We start from the raw sequence: 24,207 nt of genomic DNA, 5'->3' as shown, positions 1-24,207 counted from the left end.
AAAAGAATGAAATGGTAGGCAGGATTGTTTGCATCAGCTAGTGATGTCACAATTAATCAACTAGTCAATATACGTAGGCTGTTACTTACTCCCTGAGCAATGAACTGAGGGTGGAATACTTGGATTAATCTTCATGCTACTATTGAACTTGAATCACTAATGATGTATCTGTTAAAAGTTTAACTTGAAATGTCAGTAAAAGTGTTGAAGTGCAATGTATTATAAAAGGTTGAGTCTTAGTTTTGGCAAATAATTATAGCAATTAGTTGTGCATGCCTTTCTAAATATGAATCTCTGATAAACACCTTCATGGTTTGATTATCTTTTGAGGGAGATAAGATTTTTAAAAGGGTGCGTGCAGCTTCTGTCAAACTTCATTGTAGAAACCTGGCATATTTTTAGTGTTTGAGTATTCGGCTCTATATTAGGAAGTAGAAGATAATGTTTCCTGTAAATTACAAAGTCTGTAGTAGTAATTGCTATTAGCAAAAACTGCTCTCACAGTGGAAATTCACTTACAAGGTTGGCTACATTTCTCATGATGGCAAATTAAATACAAATTGTATGTTGGACCTGAATATTTTATGGTTTGTCTTCACCCAAAATAACTACTATGAAAGCTCAGAGCAGAATTTGAATTACTAAGGGATTTATATTTTTCCGTTTTGAAAAATAATGGTTTCATAATTCTGGATTTGGGGGGAAATCTGGTTTTGCAAGTGAAGCAGACAGTAGTGTGTGTAATTAAAGTTGTTTGGTCTTTTGACATGTTAGTCAATCCAGGTGTTTACACACATTGAGATCCCCCTTGAGCCTTTTCTTCTCCAAGCTGAATAGTCCCAGCTCTCTCAGCCTCTCTGCATATGAGAGGTGGTCCAGTCCGTTAAGCACTTTTGTGACCCTGCCCAGTACTTGCTCTGGTAAGTCCACATCTTTCTTGTGCTGAGGAGACCAGAACTAGATACAGTTCTCCAGCTGCAGCCTCAGCAGCCCTGAGTAGAGAGGAAGGATCACCTCTCTCAGCCTGCTGGCAAAACACTTCTCAATGCAGCTGAGGATACTGTTGGACTTTTTGCCACAAGAGCACATTGCTGGCTCATGTTCAACTTCTTGTCCACCAGGACACCCAGGTCCTTTTCTGCAAAGCTGTGTTCCAGCTGAGCAGCACTCAGCATGTGCTGGTGCTTGGGGTTGTTTCCTCCCAGGTACAGGACTTGGAACTTCTCCTTGTTGATTGCCTGAGATTCCTGTCAGCCTGTTTCTCCTGCCTGTGAAGATTCCTCTGAAAGGTGGCTGAACCATCTGGTGTATCAGCTTCTCCTCCCTGTTTTCTGTCATGCGCCAACTTGGTGAGGGTGCACTGTCCCAGAATCCAGATCATTAATGAAGGTGTTGAACAGTACTGGTCCCAGTATTGACCCCTGGAGTACATCACTAGTGGCCCCCAACTGTACTTCGTGCTACTGATCACAACCCTCTGATGCCCAGCTGTTCTGCCAGTTTTCAATCCACATCACTGTCCACTTACCTAACCCATACATTGCTAGCTGGTCTGTGATGATGTTATGGTAGACCGTGTCTAAAGGCTTACTAATGTTGATGTAACTAACAGCAGCTGCTCTTCCCTCACCCACCAGGCTAGTCATCTTATTGTAGAAGGGTCAAGCGTGACTTCTGCTTTGTAAAACATTGCTCCCAATCACCTTGTTTTTCACGTGTTTTGGAATGCTTTCCAGGAGGATTTCCTCCATCATCTTCAATTGAAAGGGACTGAGGTGACACTGACCAGCCTGTAGTTCCCTGGATCTTCCTTCTTGTTATTCTTGATGATAGGAGTGACATTTGCTTTCCTCCAGTCTTAAGGAACCTCTCCCTGCTGCCATGACCAGTCAAGAGTGGCCTCGTAATGACATCATCCCTCTTCCTCAGCACTCATGGATACAACCTGTGAGACTAGTAAGACTTTGTCTAGTTTGTTTAAACTCTCCCTAACCTGGTCTTCCCCACCAAGGGTAAGTCTTCCTTGCTCCAGACTTTCCTTGTGGCCTGAGAGGCCTGAATTCCTGAAGGGTGGTTTTGCTGGTAGAGACTGAGGGAAAGAAGGCATTGAGTACTTAGCCTTTTCCATGTCATTTGTCACCAGGTATCCTTCCCCATTCAGCAGAAAGCCCACATTTTCCCTAGACTTCCTTTCACTGTTTATGTACTCGCAGAGTCCATCCTTGTTGCTTCTCACATCCCTGCATGACTGGACAGCAGCTCTTTACTCCTGGGTTGCCTGACCCCACTCATGCCTCTTGTATTCTTCTTTTTAATGTCCAAGTTCAGTTAGAAACTTCTTGCTCATACATACAAGCCTCCTGTTGCCATTGCTTTGTTTCCTACTTAGTGGGATCAACCTTTCTCAAGCTTGGAGGAGGTGATCCTTGAGTATCAGCCAGCTGTCTTGGACCCTCTTCTCTTCAGGGCTGTATCCCATGATATTCTTCCAAGCAGACATCTGAAGAGATTGAAATCTGCTGTCCTTCCTGCAATGCAGGGCTGTAGTCCTGCTTTTTGCCCTTTTCCCTTCTCGTAGAATCCTGAACCCTACCATCTCATGGTCACCACAGCCAAGACTGTTTCTGACTTTCACGTCCTTGACTAGTTCTTTTTTTTTAAGTATCAGGTCCAGCAGAGTACCTCTCCTTGTTGACTTTTTAGTCACCTGTGTCAGGAAGTTGTCATCAGAGCATTGAAGAAATCTCCTACAGTGTTTCATCCTGCATTGCCCCTCCAGCAGATACCAGGGTTGTTGAAGTTCCCCATGAAGATCAGGGCCTGTAAACATGAGACTTCCTCCAGTTGTTTGGAAACAGTCTCATCTGTTTCTTTTTCCTGATCAGGAAGTATTTAGCAGATGTCCAGTACAACAGCACCCCATGTTGGTCTGCCTGCTGATCTTCACCCATAAGCTCTTGACTGACTCCTGACCCATCCCCAAGCAGAGCTCCTTGCACTCTAGCTGCTCTCTTGCATAAAGGATAGCTCCCCTTACTCCTTTCCCAGCCTATCCTTCTAAAATGTCTGTATTCTACAATCACAGCCTTCCAGTCATATGAGCTATCCTGCCGCATTTCCATGATCCCAATGAGGTCCTAGCCCCATAACTACACACACTTCAGCTCCTCCTGTTTGTTCCTCATGCAGTGTAGATTAGTGTAGAGGCATGTGTCGTGGGTTAGGCCGATCCGGCAACTAAACCCCACGCAGCTCTCCCACCCCAGTAAAATGGAGAGGAGAAAAATGTAATAAAGGAGCTGAGGATTGAGACAGGAACAGAGGAGCACCCACCAACCACGGTCCCGGGCAAAAGAGGCTGTTTTCGTAAAGCAAAACTATTTATTAACAGCTACCTACAAAGAGAAAAGCAAACAAAAACGGTTACTTAAAAGCATAACAAGAAAACAAGGCCAGGTCTTAAAAACAACACCACTTCCCCCCTTTGCCTCTTCTTCCCGGCTCTACCTCCTCCCCCCAGCGGTGCAGGGGGGCAGGGAATGGGGGAGTGCAGGTCAGTTCATTCCAAGTTGTTACTGCCGCTTCTCTTAAAGGAAAAGGAGTCCTTACACCATTGTCCCTTGATCTAGTGGATCCCGTACTCACGGCGAAAGCGTGAATCCTGCCCGCTGGGGGGGCAAATCCTTACCCCATCGGATTTGCCCCAAGTGCGGGCTTTACCAGTCCTGGACCTTTAAGGAGCTGTAGCCACTCGCTCTGGCGTGGGTCGTCATACAGACTTTAAATGCGCTCCGGCATGGGTCGTCATATCGACCTTAAATGCGCCTCCGTACAGACTTAGATGCGTAAATGCAAAATGCATAAATGTGCCTCGACCTGTGCCCAGGATTCACAATAGTCTCAGGCTCAGGCATCTCCTTTCACAAAGCACCTCCCCATCGGTGGGGGTCATCCCACGGACTCTAGATGTGTACCATGCTCAGGCTCTGGCGTCTCTTCTGGACGTGGGTCCTCCACGGGCTGCGAGTGGGTCTCTGCTTGCTCCACCGAGGACTTGTTACAAGGGGCCGCTTGCAAGGGGGACTCAACCACTGCACACGTTGTTCCATCCCATCTTCACTGACCTCTTATCTGTGTGGCCGTTTCTCTTAGATTTCAGTCCTTTCTGGGTGAACTCAGCCTGGTGGGCGCCCTGGGAGCGAGGCTCTCCCCGAGTTCCCCAAGCGCCTCCACCACTGCCATCCTCGATGGGGTGGGCACCGGCCCGGCCCGGGCCACCGGCCCAGCCAGGAGCGGGGGCCGTGCCCCCCTCCCTCCTCCTTGCTCCTGGGCCAAGGCACACCTTTCCGGTTCCTTTGTCCCGACGTAAATAGGGCAATTCGCAGAGGCGCCGATTGGCTCAAGCCCCGAGGGGGATGAGAGTCCGGTGTGATGGGCAGCTTCTGCCACCCGGACCTCCCCCCCCACTTCAAACCATAACAGCATGTCAGAGAGGCACCCAAACACGCCAGTTCCCCAGCACAGGCTTGAGAACTTTCCCCACAAGGCTGTTCTGCTCACCCCCTTCCTTACATGCCAGTGCTCAAAGGGATTCTGCTTCACCTCCATTCTGTGGATTGCCCTGGTGTTCCCATCAGCCAGGGCCCTTGCCTGGCCTGCCCTGTACCCAACTTCCTTGCTTGGTTGTTGAGGAATCGCTCTGTTCCCCATTGTTTCTGTCTTAAAGCTCACCTGCTGGTTGGCCAGCCCCTCAACAGATACTTTTGCCCCATTTAGTCATAGAATCATAGAATGGCATAGGCTGGAAGGGACCTTAGAGATCATCTAATCCAACATCCCTGTCATGGGAAGGGACGCCTCTCAACTAGATCAGGCTACTCAAGGCTTCGTCCAACCTGGCCTTGAACACCTCCAGAGAGGGGGCATCCACAACTTCTCAGGGCAATTTATTCCAAAGTCTTACCACCCTCGTACTGAAGAATTTCTTCCTAAGATCTAATCTAAATCTGTTCTCCTTCAACATAAACCCGTTTCCCCTTGTCCTATCAGTGGACACTCTTGTAAAAAGTCCCTCCCCAGCCTTCCTGTGGCTTCCCTTCAGGTATTGGAAGGCAGCTATTAGGTGCCCCCGAAGTCTTCTCTTTTCAAGGCTGAACAATCCCAGCTCTCGCAACCTGTCCTCGTAGCAGAGGTGCTCCAGCCCCTGGATCATCTTTGTGGCCCTCCTCTGAACACACTCCAACAAATCTGTGTCTCTCTTACGGTGGGGACACCAGAACTGGACGCAGTATTCGAGGTGGGGTCTCACAAGAGAAGAGTAAAGGGGGGAGAATCACCTTTCTTGACCTGCTGACCATGCTTCTCTTAATACATCCCAGGATGCGGTTGGCCTTCTGGGCCGCATGAGCGCACTGCCGGCTCATGTTGAGCTTGTCATCTATAAACACCCCCAAATCCTTCTCTTTAGGGCTATTCTCAACTCACTCTGTGCCCAGTTTGTATTTGTGCCTAGGATTGGCCCAACTCAGGTGAAGGACCTTGCATTTTGACTTGTTGAAGCTCAAGCAGTTAGCACTGGCCCATTTCTCAAGCCTATCAAGGTCCCTCTGGATGGCATCTTTTCCCTCAAGTGAGTCCACGGCACCACACAACTTGGTGTCATTGGCAAACTTACTGAGGGTGCACTCAGTGCCATGATCCATGTCACTGACAAAGATGTTGAACAGCACTGGACCCAGAACAGACCCCTGAGGAACACTGCTTGACACTGGTCTCCATGCAGACATCGCACCATTGACCGCAACTCTTTGAGTGCGACCATCCAGCCAGTTCTTTATCCACTGAGTGGTCCATCTGTCAAATCTGTGTCTCTCCGTTTTAGAGACAAGGATGTCATGTGGGACAGCGTCAAACGTCTTGCACAAGTCCAGGAAAATGACATCCGTTGCTTTACCCACGTCAACCAGCACTGTAGCTTTGTCATAGAAGGCCACTAAATTAGTCAGGCACGACTTGCCCCTAGTGAAGCCATGCTGGCTGTCACCAACCCCTTCGTTATTTTTTATGTGCCTTAGTACAGGAGAATCTGTTCCATGATTTTATGTGGCACAGAGGTAAGGCTAACTGGTCTGTAGTTTCCCGGGTTGTCCTTGGTCCCTTTTTTAAAGATGGGGGTTATGTTGGCCCTTTTCCAATCTGTAGGAACCTCACCAGACTGCCAGGGCCTCTCAAATATGATGGCTAGTGACCTAGCAACTTCAGCCGCCAGTTCCTTCAGGACCCAGGGATGTATCTCATCAGGTCCCATGGACTTGTGCACCTTCAGGTTCAGTCAAACAGATCCTGTCCTCAGAGTGTTTCTCTCTTACACTGTTAAAATAAAAAAATTGTATTTTGGACTTCAGCTTAAGGACTCCAACAGCATTGAGATGCAAGTGCAGCATTAAAGAAGTTTTTTGTCTTAGCTCTTCCTTCCGTTCACCAGATTAATTTGCTGCTGAATCGAATATGTGGAAATTCTAATATATTGAGATTCTATTGTGATGTGTCTTATCCGTAAAGTGTCTGGATGGCTAGTTGAATAGTTACATGTCTTAGGACAGAGTTACCAGGGTGCTGGTGGTAAATGAGGCAGTCACTACACACTTATTAATACCTTATAGTGTGTGTTAATCATTTCCCAAGGCTGGCCATCTCCTATGGAAAACAGCTCGATCTAGTTCTGAAATTGCCTAGTGGCAAGGAGGAAGGTAGTAGCAGTCAAACTGCACTTTATATAACTAAAAAATATAAACATGAGGCATTTATTACATCGTTATACTGTGCTTGATGTAGTGATATTCAAATTGAATGTGCTTCTTATGTTTATGAAGATATAGTAACAATAATTGTCATCCCATAGCTTGTCTACTGATACAGTGGGCTCCTGTGGTGACGCCAGCCATTGTGGAATCCAAGTGCAGTATATCTTGTAGAATAAGATGAAGTGTAATACTGCACCATGTAAATAGCTTTTGGATATCAATGACCAGAGAAAATTTTAGTTCACATTTTAGCACATTTTTAAGGTTTGGCAAATTCCTAAGTGTTGTAAATGCTGTAAGAGAAAGTTGAAGTAATTTACTTGCAAGTGATGGTACCTTCCAATTTTGTGAGACTTCTGTTAAAAATGTTGCAAGATTTTTGTGATAAGGTTTGAAGTGCTCTTTAAACTCTTCCAAAGAGACTTTTTGACTGTCAGCTACAAGTCTGAAAAATTTCAAAGAAAAAAGCAAATTCTAGGCAGGTGTTTAATACAGGGATTTTGATTTGTTACAGTGATGCAGGCTTTTCTTTCATAATAAATCTGTCATTTGAAATACGTGAAGTATTTCCATTGGGCAGTGCTGCTGTAAACAAAATGTAAAGGATTTATTCCGTGCAGAGATAATGTTTAGCAAGCTTTAAACTATTTAAACTGTGATAGATAAGAGTTTTCTCAAGGATTTGACTCACTAGAATTTCTTTTTTTCTTTGACTTAACTGCAGCAAAATTGTTTTTATCTTAGGATTTTCTTATTTTTGTTTGTTGCATTGCTTTTGTCTTACCTTCTTACTTATACCTCTGTGCCTATTGTGTTTAATATGAAGTAATGGCAAAATAAAAGTTTTCTGGTATCTAGAAAATAATAGTGTATTTGTAGTTTTCAATACACAGAAGATAGGGTAGTTGAATATTGGGAAAAAGCAGTGGTTTATGCATAGAAAAGTCTTACGTCCGAGTAAATACACAAGGAGCTGCTTTGGCGCAACCCATGTTCACAAAGTATTAGGTAAAATTATTTGTAATTGGTTGTCTTGGCAAAAATTATCAAGGCCTACTATGGTTGCAAATGTCATAATACACGTAGAGATTTATATTTTTTCTACTAGTAAGTACAGGAAAATGAATAATTGACAACCGATAGTTACTGTTGACTTCAGAAGCACTTAGAAAATAGTGGCAGACAAGATGGAGGGAGTGACTCTTATCTTCCTGTAATAAACACATACAGTCTTGCACCACTTTGCTGCAAGAGCAAACAAGCACGCTCCATTAAAGTGACTTTTGTAGTTAATTTTTTGTAGAATTCAGAAATGGCAGGGGGCTGTAAACCTAACTTACACTTCTACAAAAAACAGCACCAAAATAGGTGGTGCTGTTTAACTTAGGGGACCTGTGTGCCATTCTCTAGCTGCTGTACCACGTGTAGAGGGTATAGTCTTCTGCTAGTTACGTGCTCTGGTTCTTTGCTGATGTAGTTGGTAGTTTATGTATTTTCATCCACAGGTCCTACCTTCAGTGTTATACTGAAGTGGTTATACTGTGTTTATTTACGCTCATCCACAGTCTGTCAGATGAATATTAAGTTATTTACAGCAATGCTATATCTATACAAAAATATATTTTAATCCTCTATATGTGTGTATACATCTTATTTTATATTTTTATAATAAATACGTTTGTGTTTATATTGTATATTAATACAGCTATAGTAAATATCTACTTATATAAAGAATCAGTTTTCAGTAAATACCTGCTATCTGCTGCCTGTGTTATTGTTAACTCCTTTGGGCCAATCTGCATGAAGAGAACAGCTTCTCACTTCAAATAACTTTTTAATAGTTGAAGTGGTAAAAACTTTGCTGTGAACTTGCAGATTTGACGTTCAAGGCAGCCGATGACTCATGTAACAGTAATGTGTGTGCATGTTGTGAGTGCATACTGCATTTAAAGTTAGATAAGCCCTGCTACTAACTGTTAAAAATTACCTTACAATTTTAAGTTAATTTAGGTGTTACATTGACTACTTTCTGTAATTGCGTATTTTTGAGAGCACTTGAGGGGAATGGGAGGACACCTAGCAAACAAAATGGATGTGAATGGGAGGAGAAGGACAGAGCGTGCTGAGGAGAGCAGAAAATCCTCTTGTCAGAGAAGAAAATATCTTTGTGTTTGTGCTCTAGATGCATCAAAACTATTTAACAGGTACACTATTGTCACCACTCCCCAAAAATTGCCCCAAACCCAGGAGTGTTCTTGGAAGAGTAGCGCTATTCCTCCTCAGGTGACCCGGTGGGTCAGAGCCCTGCTAATGAACAGTTCAGCTTTTCGCCTCCAGGTATGCGTGAGATTGAAAATTAGTGTCACGTAATGACTGGAAAATTCTGTCCTAACTTGTACTGTAGGCTTAGATCTAGGTTCCGTCAAACTCATCCTAACACACTGTTCAAGATGGAAAGTACTGTGAGACGGGGATTCGGCGTATAGTACCTTATTCTGTATTCAGCACGTTTTAGCAAGGCCTGATTTGACTGGGTCCCACTCTTGTGTTAGGAACCAAAATTTCTTTAGTTGTTCTACAAGCATCAATAACCATGTCATTTCATACACAATGACAGAGATGGTGACTTTTAAAATTACAGATCAGATTTAAAAGAATAGTAACGCTGTGTCTCCTAAGATATTTTGTGTTTAGCTTTGTGAGTTACTCACTTTTCAAAACTGAACATATAATGTTAAGAAAATTGTTACCCATCATTGTTTTCAATTTTCTCATGTTACTACTTTTCCTAATGCTACTGTGTTCTTTAACATACCGTATTCCTGTAGTCAAACTGTATGGATTTCATTTTTTAAGTTTATCCATAAATTATCACTTTGCAGGTATTTAGTTAGTTACTGTTTTCTGAAATTCTCTTTAATGTTAAATATCTTCTGGGTTTGAAACTCAAATGTCTTTATGTGAACAAAATAGAGTTAGTATGCCAGCGATACTCTCTGAGTTTGATCTACAGGTAACTAAAGAATTTTTAGTGTCTGTACATTGAAGAGGAGTATGTTTCTGTTAAAAAAGAAATTTCCACAAAGCAAGATGAGGCAGACTCTGCTATCATAACCTGTCCTGCTCAAGAACAGAGAGCATCGTAGAAATGGAATATAATATAATATACCAAGTGTCATTAAATTAATTGAGAAGGATACAAGAGTGTTGTCTGTTAAGGTAGTAGCCTCTGAGTCTGAAAAATGAGATTTGGTATCAAAACTAATAGTATGAGAAGGATCGTGCTTTGGCAGTGAGGTGATAACGTTTTCAACTCCAGACTTCAAGACACTTCCAAGGACAGGATTATTTACATCTTCCTGAAAATCTGAAACATTTTAAACACATTAGTAGGTAATGTTGGATACTTCACAGACTTCATAAGTACTCAGTTATTCTATTTGCTGTATTAAGAAACTGCATTTAAAGACCTGATCTTTGTGTTGACCTCATGATTCCTGTCAGTGACAGGGACACCAGTTTAGTTTTCACATAATTCTATAAAAAATGGGGTCTCCTGGAGGAACTGAAACATGTCTGTACGAGCTTGCCGGATCAGTTGAATTTATTTTGATAAGATGTGATTAGGTGGATCAGTCTCAGGCTATATAAATTTTATTTGCATCAGAGTGGTTATTCCTGCAGTGCTTGTCCTTAAAATTTAAGAGGATTCTTACAGTACAGATATCCTTGTGTTCACGCAGAAATTACTCGTCTTTGAATGTGAAGCTTAATTGAAGCTAGCTGTAGTCTCCAGTAAATGCACGGATCACGTGACAGTGCAGAGGAGACAGTTGTTTGCTCCAATTCTGTTACATTTCTGATAGCGATGTGAGCACAGCTGGTGGAAAATGGTGTTTCTGTGTCTCACAGCAAATCCTTTGTCTTGCAGGGCTATAATCCTCAGAGGACATGCTTCACTTTGATCTTGCAGTTTCTCGAATGCGCTCAGCCTCAGCCCTTAATTATTGAGGCTAAGGGTTATGAAATACAAAGTACCGTTCGATGGCTTTGTGAGGACGCAGCATTGATGCCTTCACAGTCTAGAGAGCTTTGAATGGTAAAGTGTACTTCATTTCTGTATGTAATTTCATAAACTCTTATATTAACAGAGATCACCTCAAAGCAAGCATGATGCAGCTTCCCATGATACAGAGAGGCAGAACGAAGGTCAAGGAGCAGCAGAAATCAGCATGGCAACTAGCAGTACTGGTCAGGTAAATGACTGTTTTGTTTGTCGATGGTCTCATTAAGTACTTGACATGTACGGTGCTTATATGTTGGTATATACCTTATGTTGTTTGTATGCTTGCTCGTTTTATAAATACATATGTTTTTCTTCTTTCCAAGTATACGTGAGAAATTTCCTGTATTTACTGGGAGGCAATGTTTTAATAAGATAAATATTCAATAATGCAGGGAACGTTTTTCTTTTGTTTAAATGATTAATGAGCCTAATACTATGAAGAAGATAACAAGAACGACTACAAGAAATGTGTTTTATTGTAGGTGAACTGTAATATTAGATGTATGATTTAATTATGGGAAATTGTTCAAATTTTCACTTTTGAAATTATCACTGAAATATGAGTGATTTTTAAAAAGAGGAGAACCAAATGGCAGGTTTATCATTAATGTTTATTTAAGACTGGTTTAGATAAAGCTTTGAAACAGTAGTTTCAATGAGGTAATCTCCTGGAAGCAGGCTGAAGGGTTATTTAAATGGTTCTAAATAATCTTTCATTGCTGTTCCTTTTATTAGTGAAATACATTAGTGGACTATTTTGAGGGATACATTAAATTCTTTTAAAACAAATATTTGTCAAAATTTATGACTTTTCTGTTTGGCTAAAAATACTTTGATTTATTTACCATATGCTAATGATCATTCCCTTCATGATTTCCAACTGTAGCTGAGACATTCCCACTAGTAATTTGCATTCTTAAAATTTCACACTACAAATTTAATAGTTTTTTCTCTACTCCAAGGAAGTAGAATTATTTAAATCCTTCTGAAAGTGTCTTGTACGAGAAGATTTATCAGAAAGAAATGTGGTTTGGCTAGAATATTTCACTTGATTAAACATTAAGCACAGCCTATAATTTTGCTTTTGAAATATGTTCGATCACCATTTGGAATTAAGTTCTATCAACCGTATCTGAGCAATAGCTTGAGGCTCTGACTCTAATTCTTATGACAGCTTTATTGTTTGGGAAGAAAATAGATCCTTGCTGCTTTAGGGCTGAAAGCATACTGTATTTAAATAATTGATGCATTGTGGCAGTATCATCCATCTTCAGTGTATGAATCAGGAGTTATTCTGGACAACAGATATTTTACAGAGAAAGAAGGAAGAAGGGATTGTCGTGTTTTGGCAGACTTGCATAAGTGAGAGATTCGTTCATATTTCATTTGAGGTCTTACATTGAGGATTTGTGTAATTTTGAACTTTGCCTCATAAAAATGTATAAAACACGCATATTCCTTCTTCCTGGAGGTGGATAGATCCAGGGCACTGAGTCTGTGTTGAGACATCTGGGGATTATTTACTTTCAGTGCAAGTTCAGACAGAGCAGATTTAATGGATTGGACATAACACTTATTTCTGATAAACCAGCTCAATATACTTTGAGCATTGAGTGCAAAAAAAAAGTTTTAACTAAATCATTTGGTTCTAATTGGTTTTGTAGTCATATAGTCAACGTTAATTGAAACACCGCCAATTGAACCAGGGTTTTCCAGGATTTAGTTATGTCCTTTTCTGCATCGTCTTTCAGCTGTCTTCTCTTTTCCATTACATTTACTATCCTGCTGCTGAAGTGAAATTTTTTTCATAACTTTCTTTTGCATGTTTTCTAAAGTTATTCAATCAGATTGTCTATCTTGTTAAGAAAATGTGCCACAAAATAGAGAAAATTACCTGATTGACAGAGTAAATAGTAAGCATAGTAAAACAATGAGTGAAAGAATAAAGTATGAAAGGAGAAAACAAGATGAAGTAGGCAGATGGAAGATTTTGAAAGAGAAGGTTCTACGCAAGAAGGGTGCACGTAACATCTTGTCATATCCCATTTTCTGAGATGAATGGCTACACACCTTACACTAGTTCGTTCACATCAGTCTTTAGGAGCCAGTAAGAAGCGTGGTTACACTTCATTTGGGCATCCTGGCATCCTCGTAGTAGCAAGGCCACGTGATGGCTCCGAAGGAAACAGTTAGCTGAATCAAAGTTGATACAGTTTTGAGGAAACACTAGGAGAATTATGCTATTGTTGTCTACACCATGGTGAATTTTAATAGATAATGCTCCGAACTTATGTCTTTTTTACGTTCTTGGATAAAACTATCATGCTGAACTTCATAATGGAGAATTCCAGCATGTGCATTACATTGAACCTCTAATCCTCTAAATGTGCTTAGAGGTCAAGATGATATGAAGGGATTCCTCAGTGTAAAAATCTGGGAATTCATTTCCGTATTCTTAGCACTGCAGATTATTTAAATGAATAATTGAGAAAATCCAATGTAATTTTCATTCTAAGCTTTAAGATTTTTAATTTTTCCTATACTCAACCAAGAAAATAAATATGTGTGTGTGTCTATATAGAGAGAGGAAATATATATTAGAATAAATTGTGTGAATTTAATTTATATTCTTTTAGCATAATGCTTATTCTGGAACATGCATGAAATGTGCTGGGATTCAAATGGGAGAGTGAAATGAATATAATAATGTGTGCTTAAATATTCCAGTATAACAAGAATTTTCTTCTGTCTAGACAAACACTACCTGAAGTAATTCCTACCTTTTACTAATAGTCACTTTCAACTTCAAATTTAACATGTTGAACTATATGAACAGCAGATGATCAGAGAGGAATATTCTTTCTTTATGGTGCATCAAGAAAAAACATAGAAATTATTTCAAAGTGTGTTTCATACAATTTTCTTCAGTGTGTTATGTATTTTTATAGAAAAAAAAATATAACCATTGATTCAGATAGCTTAATTTGCAAATCAACATTTTCAAGCTAAAAATTTCATGAACAGATTTTAGCTTTTGTAGAGGATCAACAAAAGCCTGGTGACTACCTCAGTAAAACAGTGTTCTGCTACTAAAATTGTTCACTCTTCAAATGTATTTTTCAGTGTCCCAGAGAGAACAGGAAGGGAGAGACATAGTAAGGGAAACTTCACAGACAGGAAGCAGAGAAGAGGAAAGTAAGCAATAACAAAGGGGGGGGAAAAAAGCAGAGAGAATGAATGGAAAAAAGATGGTAAAAAAGGAAAATAGATTACAGGAGGACAAAGATGTTAATAATTGGGTGTTGCTACTACAGGTAGGAGCATGGTATTTACAGTAGTTTTGAGGAACATTACAGCAAATAGTGTCAGCATTATTTTGTAGTTTTTCATTAAAAATGAAATTATTCATCCATTTGCTTTTGATACGGAGAAATTCAACTAGGGTTACTCCTTGTCCAGATGAATCTCTTTTTACTTGTCAGTTCTTGCATATCTGGTTGTGTTCTGAAGAAATACAGACTTACTCCTATGCACTACATAATCTGACATAAAAGCTGAGGCTGTTTTTTTCTCTCTGTAAAAATTGTAATTCGGTTTATTGCAAAGTCCACTCCTTCTTGGTGAAAATAGTAATTACAATTCCATTGAAAATACAGCTCTGTTGAGACTTAATTTCAGGAAAAGGGGTTAATAAAGCGCAGTTCAACAGCGATCTCTAAGTTGTGTCAGGGCAGAGAGGACCTAACTTAACAAAAGTAAGTTGGCGGTTTATTACTATCAACATGATTTCATGATCCTGTGCTGAAACTGAATTAGGCAATAGTTGTTTTTTTTTTCACTCAGATATTTTTCTTGGTACTGAATTGTTGTTTAAATTTTTAGGGCTCTGCTGCTCGAATGGACCATGAGACAGCCAGTGTTATGAACTCTAGTAATAACTATTCTGTTCCTCGCAGACTGACAAGTCATCTGGGTACCAAGGTAACCGAAGATTACAAACCACAGGTCGCTAATGCTACATTTTTACTAATACAATAACTTCGTTGTTTCTGCCAATAGTACTAATATTAGCTGAACAATCTATCCACACATAGTAACTTTATGGAGTTAAAATTTTAGAATATTTTTTTCAACTTTTGAAATACATGCACAGAAATCCTTTTATTTTTTTTTTACTTGTTGATGATCAGTTAAGAGTTGTTACAGTAAGGAAAAAATGATTGTTAGAAATTACTAGAATATCTAAAAAGCTTGTGATGTTCATCCATGATGGAAACTAACCCTTTTAAAAGCAGTTCTTTTTCTAGAGTCCAAATCCACAAAACAGATGCAATCGCTAAGAAATTAAATGGGGGGGTGAGGGGGGAAAGGGGGGAAAAATTATATAAGCCCTTGACAGTGATACATATCTAGTCATGAAAGACTGTGCTCAAATTAAATGTGCAGCATGAAGAGAGAGGGGAAAAAAAGGGCAAATCTGTAACAAAATTGAGTTAATGACCCATTGGATTTTATGCTGCCTCTGGAATCAGCAGCAGTATAATAGATACTACTGGTGTTGTGCGGAGTGCAGTCTTCTGGGAAGCAGGGCCTGTTAGCTTGACATAGTATTAATTACTTGGGGTCTTAAAATGTTGTAATTTCAATGCTGCACTGTATGTATGTACCAAATGGGGTGACATCAGCTAGTCTGTCTGTCTGCGAGTTTTCGTTGCAAATTGTAGAATTCCCAAAAGACGGGAAGGAGCTCGAAGGCAGGGAAAGGGACTGAGTGGGGAAGGATACAGGCAAATAAATAGGTTGTGTGCTGTGGGGATAGTAAAAGCTTAACAGTAATGCATGAGAAGATGGGAAAGTAGTAGAGATTCTAAGTAGAGGAATGTATTTACAGATGCAGAAGGAGATGGGTCTGTGGGTAGTGGGTGTACGCAGAGACAGACAGGCAAATATTTTTTTAATTTTTCTGGTACTGTGTTTGCCACAACCGGAGGCCAGATTTTGGTGACCTCTTCAGCTTTATTCTCTGACAAAAACTTTTACCTCCCAAATCTAGATAACACTGCATTAAAGCTGCCGTTTAAAATATCTGTCAAGAGGCACGCGTAAAGCAGATGAAACTCACTCTCCTTTGAGAATCCAAGTGGTTTGTTTTAATACTGTATTTGATTTTTCTCAGACCAAGAAGACAGGATCTCCAAACCGGGATGCTAGGCCATCATAAAATTGCCTTCAAGACTATTTCAGTGTATTTTGCATGTGATCATACAGTTTCACAGATTCTAAGATTTCTATTGCTTCAGCAGTCCTGTAGTATTTAGAGGAGTACATGTTAACAGACTTGCTGTTTAGTCTGCCCACTGCTATCCATGTTTTTATAGCTCGGTATTTGTACTTGTCTTCAGACACATTAGAATTGTTTCTGAAGAAACCAAATAAAATCATTCATTGGTCTGGTAACCAGTGCAAATATCTAATTATTAGTAGAAAATCTTGTCTAACAGTCCAAATTCTGTCTTCTTTAAAGGGTATGTTCTAAAGAAACACACACGCTGCTACTTTACAATTCGCTTTGATAGTTTCTTTATGTTGTGCTTTAATTGTCAGTGTTCCTGTTTATCTTGGCTTTAGGAGTTTGGAGTTTCTAGATAGTATCTAAAATCATCCTCTACATCCTGTTTTTCTACTAAAAGTTCACTAAAAGAACCAAATACATTTCTTGATCTAAAGCTATTATTGAAGAAAACAATGGGAAAGACAAAGCAAATAGTGCATTGACCACTGTATTACACGACAGTCAAGGGAATCCCTCAAAAATTGCTATTTTTTTGCGAGACATTTACTCCAATTTAAATGTGTAATGCTGGGTTTTCATGGCTTGATTTTAACTTGGCAAATGCTCAGTATTTTATATATATGTTAAATGAGCATTTGTTTGCTTTACTGATTTTTATCCCTGTAAACTTGAAAAAGGGTTAATCGGTTTTGCATCTGCTGTAAATAATCTGGTCCTTATGCAAGTCAGTCGTCATAACAAAAAATGATTCGTTAATTTGAAATAGTTTTAAAGGAAAACTAAAATATATGGATGCAAGATTTTTTTAGCACAATGTAAATTAAGAATTCATGTAATTGTTCTTATCCTTTGTCTAGAATATTGTATTTAATGCCATGTAACAAATAGTTTTTCACTTAAGAGAATTTTTACATGATTCATACAGAGCATATTTTTTTAAAGAGAGAACTAATTTCAAATATCTTTTAGATTTCTCAAACGCTTTCATTAGTATGTTTATTTAATCTTTTTGTACAAGGGAAATTTAGAAGTCTTTGCCGTTGATCTTGTAGATAGTTACATATAGCTACCACCCATTTCTGGCCATTTAATCACTGAGTGAAACTTAATAAGGTTATGAATGCTGAAGTAGTAACAGTACTTAATTATTTCTAAATAGCACGATTTTTTGTACCATCAAATAAGACTTTTTGCTCGTGTCTACTATTCAAATTTCATTTTAATTTAATGTGTATTTTTTAAGTGTAACTTTATTTTTAAAATCATTTGACCTGCAGGTGGAAATGGTGTATTCATTATTATCAATGCTTGGTACTCATGATAAAGATGACATGTCAAGAACATTGCTAGCAATGTCTAGCTCTCAAGACAGCTGCATAGCCATGCGCCAGTCTGGATGCCTTCCTCTCCTCATCCAGCTTTTACATGGCAACGATAAAGACTCTGTCTTATTAGGAAACTCTCGTGGTAGTAAAGAGGCCCGTGCCAGAGCCAGCGCAGCACTGCATAACATCATTCACTCCCAGCCTGATGATAAGCGAGGCAGACGGGAAATCCGCGTGCTCCATCTTTTGGAGCAGATCCGTGCTTACTGTGAAACATGTTGGGAATGGCAGGAAGCACATGAACAAGGCATGGACCAAGACAAAAACCCAAGTAGGTTTGGCAAGCCATGTAAAAATGTATGTGAGTTTTCTTATATGGGTGAGGGGGGGGGGTGTGGTTTGTTTTTTTTTTTAAGTTGAGGTGGTGCTAGGAAATAATATCTGTTACAGATAGGATACCTGATTCATAAATTTGTTCTTTAAACGTAGGCCTTGGTGTGTTGGCCAGATAATAATTCTAGCGGTTTATATTTATAATCTGTAAATTAATACTGAATGTCTGCTCATTCTATTTTACATTTTAATGGATAATGAATTATATCTAAATAAATAATCACAAATAACTTTTCATGCACATGTATTTAGGAGCTAGCACGTTTTGTTTAGGAGGGGGACAGAGAGAACAAATTAAATAATCTCAACCTATTCAATATAATATGAACTGTTACTTATAAAGTATGTAAGAAATACTTTCACTTCTCTTGTGTTTTAGTACCAACGTAAGTGAATAGGATAGGAAACAGGTAGAAAAAAGATTTAACCTTCTGGATTGCTTAGCTGCTTTTCTGAATTGAGGGTGTTTTGTAAATACAGTCTGTAGGTGTCTGTGACAGAAGCACTACTGAAGTCAGTGGACTGCGTCATGACTGTTGGAGTTTACCACAAGAGCCATTTAGCAGGAGTGGGACTCTGAGCAAGGTGTAGCAATACCATTTGTGCGTTAGCCAGAGTCTAGCTCACGCAATTATGAACTTAAAAACTTCTTGGTTATGAAACAAAAGGTTTAATTAACCATTGATAAAAACACAACAACCAAAGAAACATCTTCACGTTAGGTGGGGTACTATTTAATGTCACCAGAATATTTAACCTTATTGATTTGTTTGACTAAGATTATTAATTTTTAAAAGTAGTAAGATAATTTTTTTGTAGTGGGAGTCATATTTCTTACTTAATACATACATTTAAGATTCTCCCTGATTTCTTTTTCAGCATGAAATATATTTCTAGTACACACATTTGTTAGTAATATTTGTTAACTAATCTGTCTGTTCATGGATTACTGGGAAGATACAAACACTGAAGAAAACTACAGTTGATTTATTTTAAGACTAGATTCGCTCTGGGAAGCTTGTGATCTAGACAAAATCACCTAGGAAATACTAATTGTTACCTATTTCTGGATTAGTGCCTGCTCCAGTGGATCATCAAATCTGTCCTGCAGTGTGTGTTTTGATGAAACTTTCATTTGATGAAGAACACAGGCATGCAATGAATGAGCTTGGTAAGACCAAATGTATTTCTCTGACTTCTTTTGAGAAGCTTGCTGGAAACACTGACAGTCCTTCTGTACCTCACTGCATATGTGGCTTTTTTTACTGCTGGTTTAAACAGATCATCAGTTCATTTTGTGTCAGTTGTTGCTCTCTAAGAGGTGAATACAGTTTAAATTAACCAGACCATTTCCCAGTGGATAAATCATGTCAGTTAGTCTTTTTTTCTGGCATGAGTTGCGAATTTTGGAAAAGTGTATTATTATGGAGATACTTGCAATTTTAGAAATATTAGACTTACAATGCAGACTACTTTCCATAGTGGGAGGTTTTTGTTGGGTTTGTTTTTGTTTTTTTTTGTCATGAGTTGGTTCCTGTTTAACAGCCTGAACTTTTTAGTCCATTCTCAGTAAATTCTGTGCGTGCGGTTTTCCTTAATTTGCCACTTTTCATTATCAGTGAAAATATTCTATGTATTTTTCTCAGAAAATAACATTCAGTGATAATAATTAAATTCATTAAGTTTCAGATTTACTAAATAGCCTTTTATGTAACTGGTGCGATTTCAGCAGTCAAACATAATTTTGGCTGGGTGGAATTAAAAGATGAGTGTGCTTCTTACTTCCTCATAATTCCTCGTGTTCCTGTTTTCCCCTGAAATCTCGATGTCATGCTATCATACCTTTCAGCTGCCACTACGCACAGTATTCAAAATCCAGAGTCAGTAATTTATTTACCTCTCGGAGCCTTCTGGTTTTCAGATGTTTGAGATTTGTTCCGTATATATAAATGATATATAAATGATATATATAAATGATATATAGTATCTCGTGATACTAGAGTACAGGTATGATTTGTTTCTTTTTGTTTGTTTGTTTTTAAAGGCGGTTTGCAGGCCATTGCTGAACTGTTGCAAGTGGATTGTGAAATGTATGGGCTTACAAATGATCACTATAGTGTTACCTTACGGAGGTATGCTGGAATGGCTCTGACAAACTTGACTTTTGGAGATGTGGCAAACAAGGTAAGAGTAGAATTTCAAACCTACAGTAATTTCAGTTTGTAGGAATTGTAGTTCTCGAGGCAGGTGATAAAAACCTCCATGGTAGGGTGTTGAGTTGAGCTTAAGACAGAAGTTCAGAATATCTCTGCCATTCCATCCTGTTCCTGACCGAGCGCGCCACAAACTGAATGTTGTATCATGCAAGTATAATGTCAACTCTCATACTAAATTAAATCCCTTTTAATCTGTCACTGAAAGTAAGGATTTTATCTACTGGCTTCATTTTTTTATGAGCATTAGATTAGTATAGCACATAATGCTTATGGGCTAATGATTATGGTTACTGACTTTTCTGAGGATGTTGAACTAAAATTTATGCTGATTGAGTCACATTTCATAAAGTTGTCAGTATTTAACAATAGTATTACTGTCTGAAATTTTGCAAACCTCTTCAGACTGGAGTTTGCTTTTAAGTATTTGGAGCGCATCTGGCTCACAATGGGCACTTCTTCAAATTACTGTAAGAGAAAATAGATTCCCTAATTTCTGACAAGGACCTTGCTTTCAAAAGATAGAAAGTTTCAATAATTTTTTGCCCCAGAGTTTACCAAGCTATGGATCTTAAAAGAGCTTCATACTGAGAAGACTTTTGTCTTTCTACTCTGGAGGAAGATATTTCAGGAGTGAATGGAAATAACAAGCTTCATATAACTCACTTTTTGTTCCAAGTTTTAGACAAGAGTAAAGCATAAATCCTTTGTGCAAATCATTTGTTCACAAAATATTGGCTCTTTACATCATCCAGTCGATAACCACTGCAGGGCTGCGGTTACTGGGTTTATAGCATAAGCTACTCAGATGTAAATATACATGCTGTCCAGCTGAAAAGTAGTACAGTTCTAACACATACTTTGTTCTTGAATAATTTTTAATTGTGCTTGATCACAATTTCCAACAGTTTTTTCTTACAGTTTTTCAATTGCTATTGTATTCTTGAAAAGTTGTTCTTCTAATGTCAGAAACGTTGTTATATTTGTGTCGATTTAAAATATTATTTTTCATTCTATGTTTATTTGGAAGAAAATAATATGATTGTGAGACTCAGTAGACAGTGGGCAACAACACATTGCCAGTTCATGGGTGATTTTTGTCCGGCCCGTACTAAAGAAGGGTTCTAAAATAGTAAAGTTCCAGATCAAGTTCTAGATCTGTTGTAAAAAATAAAAAAAATAGCACGATTTTAGCTCTTATGTATTGTCCATAATAGAAACTGGTAGTCACACTTAACTTTTTAGTAGCTGTAGTACTTATTGTTGGCAACATATTTTATGAAGCTTTTATTGAACTTCAGATGTGATTAGCTTAAAAGTATCAAAACGCTGTGCAGAAGCAAGCCACCTAACCTATCATTTAATACTACTCACATTTTTTTTCTTCTGATTCCCAACAGGCTACATTATGTTCTATGAAGGGCTGCATGAGAGCTCTTGTAGCCCAACTGAAATCTGAAAGTGAAGACTTACAGCAGGTAACGTCCTTCTGAGATGAAATATTTCTTTAGCTTGGACATTTCCATCATTTTGCATCCCATGAATTTCAGTGCATTGTATTAAAATGTTATATTTCTGCTCTCCTTTCCTAATATTTATCTTCATTCTACTCATTTGGCCTCACAACCAGTTATTTTTATACTAGAATTGTATCATCTTAGTGCAGTTTCTAGCATGCTGTGCATAGCTTTTCTTCTCTTTTTTTAATTAGTCTCTTTCTTTGAAATATGCTTCATTCATCTCAGCTGAAATTTTTTTTGTACTTGTTCTTACATTGTCTTGTCTGCCTTAACTTTGATGAAAAGCTTGTACCTGTACTCGTTCCACAAATTATGAAGTACAACTTTCTTCTTGTAAAAATGCTTAACTGTGAGTCATATTCTGTTTTTTACAAAGCACATATAGCACATGGGCTAAACCCCTCATTTTTATGACCTTGAGCTGTTAGTGGAAGTCCAGTTTTAAAGATCCACCAGTTTAAAGTCTGGTTTTAAGAGCCACCTTGGATTTTCTTAGTTTAGTTTACTGGTGAATGATGCTAATGGACTGGGATTACCTGGATGGATAACACAGTGTTGTGCTTCCTCCTACAGTTGCAGTAAGTAAATAAGAGGGGAATAATAGTAGAAGAGGCTGTATTTCAAGAGAACCTGCATTTGTCTTGACAAGTCATACATAACTACTCTTGACACCAGCACTTCCCAAAGAAGCTTTCTAAGTATGAGCAAAGTGTTTGGTGTGACACCTGAGTGTGTGTTCCAGTGGCTCCTGCTGTGTAAAGAAAACAGCTTGAAAGTAAAGTCTTTAGGAAGTGCGTGGGGTGGTCCTGAGAGTCGAATGTACAGAACTGTTCTTCATTGGTATCCAACTTGTTTAAAATTACTGAATATTAAATTAGAATCCATTTTAATGAATATATACTGTAAACAAACTGGAATAGCTTCTGGAATGGAAGACGCTGTTTTTCTTCCAGTTTGAGTGAATCATCAGATAAAAGAACAGTTTCAAGTAAAATCGACTGTAAGTCTTAAAACACTGTTCACAAAAACTTTTCTCCTCTAGAGGAAACACTAGCTAATTACAATTGAGAAAATGGAATTACAGTAGAGGTTAATGGGTAAACTCTCTGATTTGGTATTAGGCCAGATATTAGGTATATTTAATATTCTTGAAAAGGAAGTCACTGACACATGGGTCCTCTGACTCATGATGTGTCTCCAGCCACTGGCATGTAGACCCCCATACATGTGCACACACACAGAGCAGGAAGTCCCTCACTTGGGAAAAGTTAGAAATGGGTTTTAGTAGGAATATGGGACAGACTGGGTTCATCAGGCAAGGGGCATGGCCAGACAAGCGTGTCAGCCAGCTGACCGTTTAGATGCAACTGTGCCTTTGTGTCCCCTTATCCCTGTGTTTTCCCATGCTTGTACCTCACTGAGTCATCTAGATCATCCTTTTTTCTTGCCCTTGGAACCTTTGGGTCCTGCCATCCCATAATAAGTCTTCTGCAGTCTTGAAACGCCCTTCCCCTGGATCCCATAAAGCATCCCACATCCCTGGGCCAGGACTTCTGGACTGACATGCCTCAGTCCAAAAGGTGCAGAGAGCTGCTCCCACTGACTTCCCTGAATGGGTGTCACGCCTGAGCCATGGGACTGTGGGTCTCCTGGCAGAGCCCTGGAAAGAGCCTGGACAGAGCGCTCCCTCTTCTGAGCACTTAGTTTGGGTTGCCGCCTGACTTTGAGCCCCTGTGCTCCTCTGGGCACGTTGAGATGGGTTGGTAGCCTCTGTGGTGGGCCTGGCAGGAGCCAGGGCAGGGTATTACTGGGCTCTTCTGTCTGCCACTGCCTCCCTGTGCTCCCTTATGGGTGTGAGCAGAAGAGCGTTCATCATATAACCTGACAAGCTTATGCACTTCTGTGACAATGAGAACATCCACAGGTAAATGTTTTCTATCAGTTATATTTCAGGAGGGATATACATGCTTACTGAGGCCTGTAAATGGGTGGAATTTAACATGTAATGACTATCCACTGTAGTGATGGTCTGTCTCAGTCTAGCTGCTGTCAAGGACAAGGGAGTAGGCCAAATGGTTACTCATCTTCTATAGATAACTATTCTGATTGTAAAAGACATAGTGTATTTTTAGAAGACTTCATTTTTAGAAGACTTCATTTTTAGAAGACTTCAAGGAGCTCTGTAAACATTAATCAAAGTAATCATACCATCTGAGAGACAGGCGAGTGTTATTTTTCTATTTTGCAAGCAGAAACACTGAGAAAAAGATGATGTAAATATGAGATTATGTAAGTCTAGTGCAGATATCAGAATAGAGCACAAATCTGAGGTTTTGGACCAATTTTTCAACCGGTGATTTCAAATCTTCAAGGTACCTGCACACAAAAGCCAGTACATTTGATCAAAGTTCACACTGAAATGTTAGAACAGTCCAGCAGGCAACACAACAAAAAGCAGATTTTAGCCAAGGGCTAGTTCAGTAGCTGAATATGACCACTGTTAATTAATCTATAGCATTCCAGACATCCAGGAGGAAAGTCTGATAATGTGCTAAAGAAGTAGCTATATTGAGGTACATTATTTTTCTTTCATA

The 24,207-nt window shown here is 39.2% G+C and overlaps 1 protein-coding gene across 2 annotated transcripts in view; it reads left to right on the top strand.

Annotated features, from left to right (window-relative positions):
- The window catches only part of APC (APC regulator of Wnt signaling pathway), a 107,244-nt gene that overhangs the window by 74,161 nt on the left and 8,876 nt on the right, over nucleotides 1-24,207 (top strand). Inside the window, exons 8-13 of one of the 2 annotated variants that reach the window (XM_086630018.1) lie at nucleotides 10,955-11,059; nucleotides 14,752-14,850; nucleotides 17,440-17,818; nucleotides 18,956-19,051; nucleotides 19,925-20,064; nucleotides 21,494-21,571. In XM_086630018.1, the coding sequence (XP_086486144.1) occupies nucleotides 10,955-11,059; nucleotides 14,752-14,850; nucleotides 17,440-17,818; nucleotides 18,956-19,051; nucleotides 19,925-20,064; nucleotides 21,494-21,571 (897 nt within the window). Of the gene's footprint in view, nucleotides 1-10,954; nucleotides 11,060-14,751; nucleotides 14,875-17,439; nucleotides 17,819-18,955; nucleotides 19,052-19,924; nucleotides 20,065-21,493; nucleotides 21,572-24,207 lie in introns of both variants that reach the window. The other variant, XM_086630017.1, reaches the window with a different exon arrangement.

The sequence above is a fragment of the Tauraco erythrolophus genome, chromosome Z (genome assembly GCF_009769465.1).
Source record: "Tauraco erythrolophus isolate bTauEry1 chromosome Z, bTauEry1.pri, whole genome shotgun sequence".
Taxonomy (NCBI): domain Eukaryota; kingdom Metazoa; phylum Chordata; class Aves; order Musophagiformes; family Musophagidae; genus Tauraco; species Tauraco erythrolophus.
This window is presented reverse-complemented; position numbering and strand designations above follow the sequence as displayed.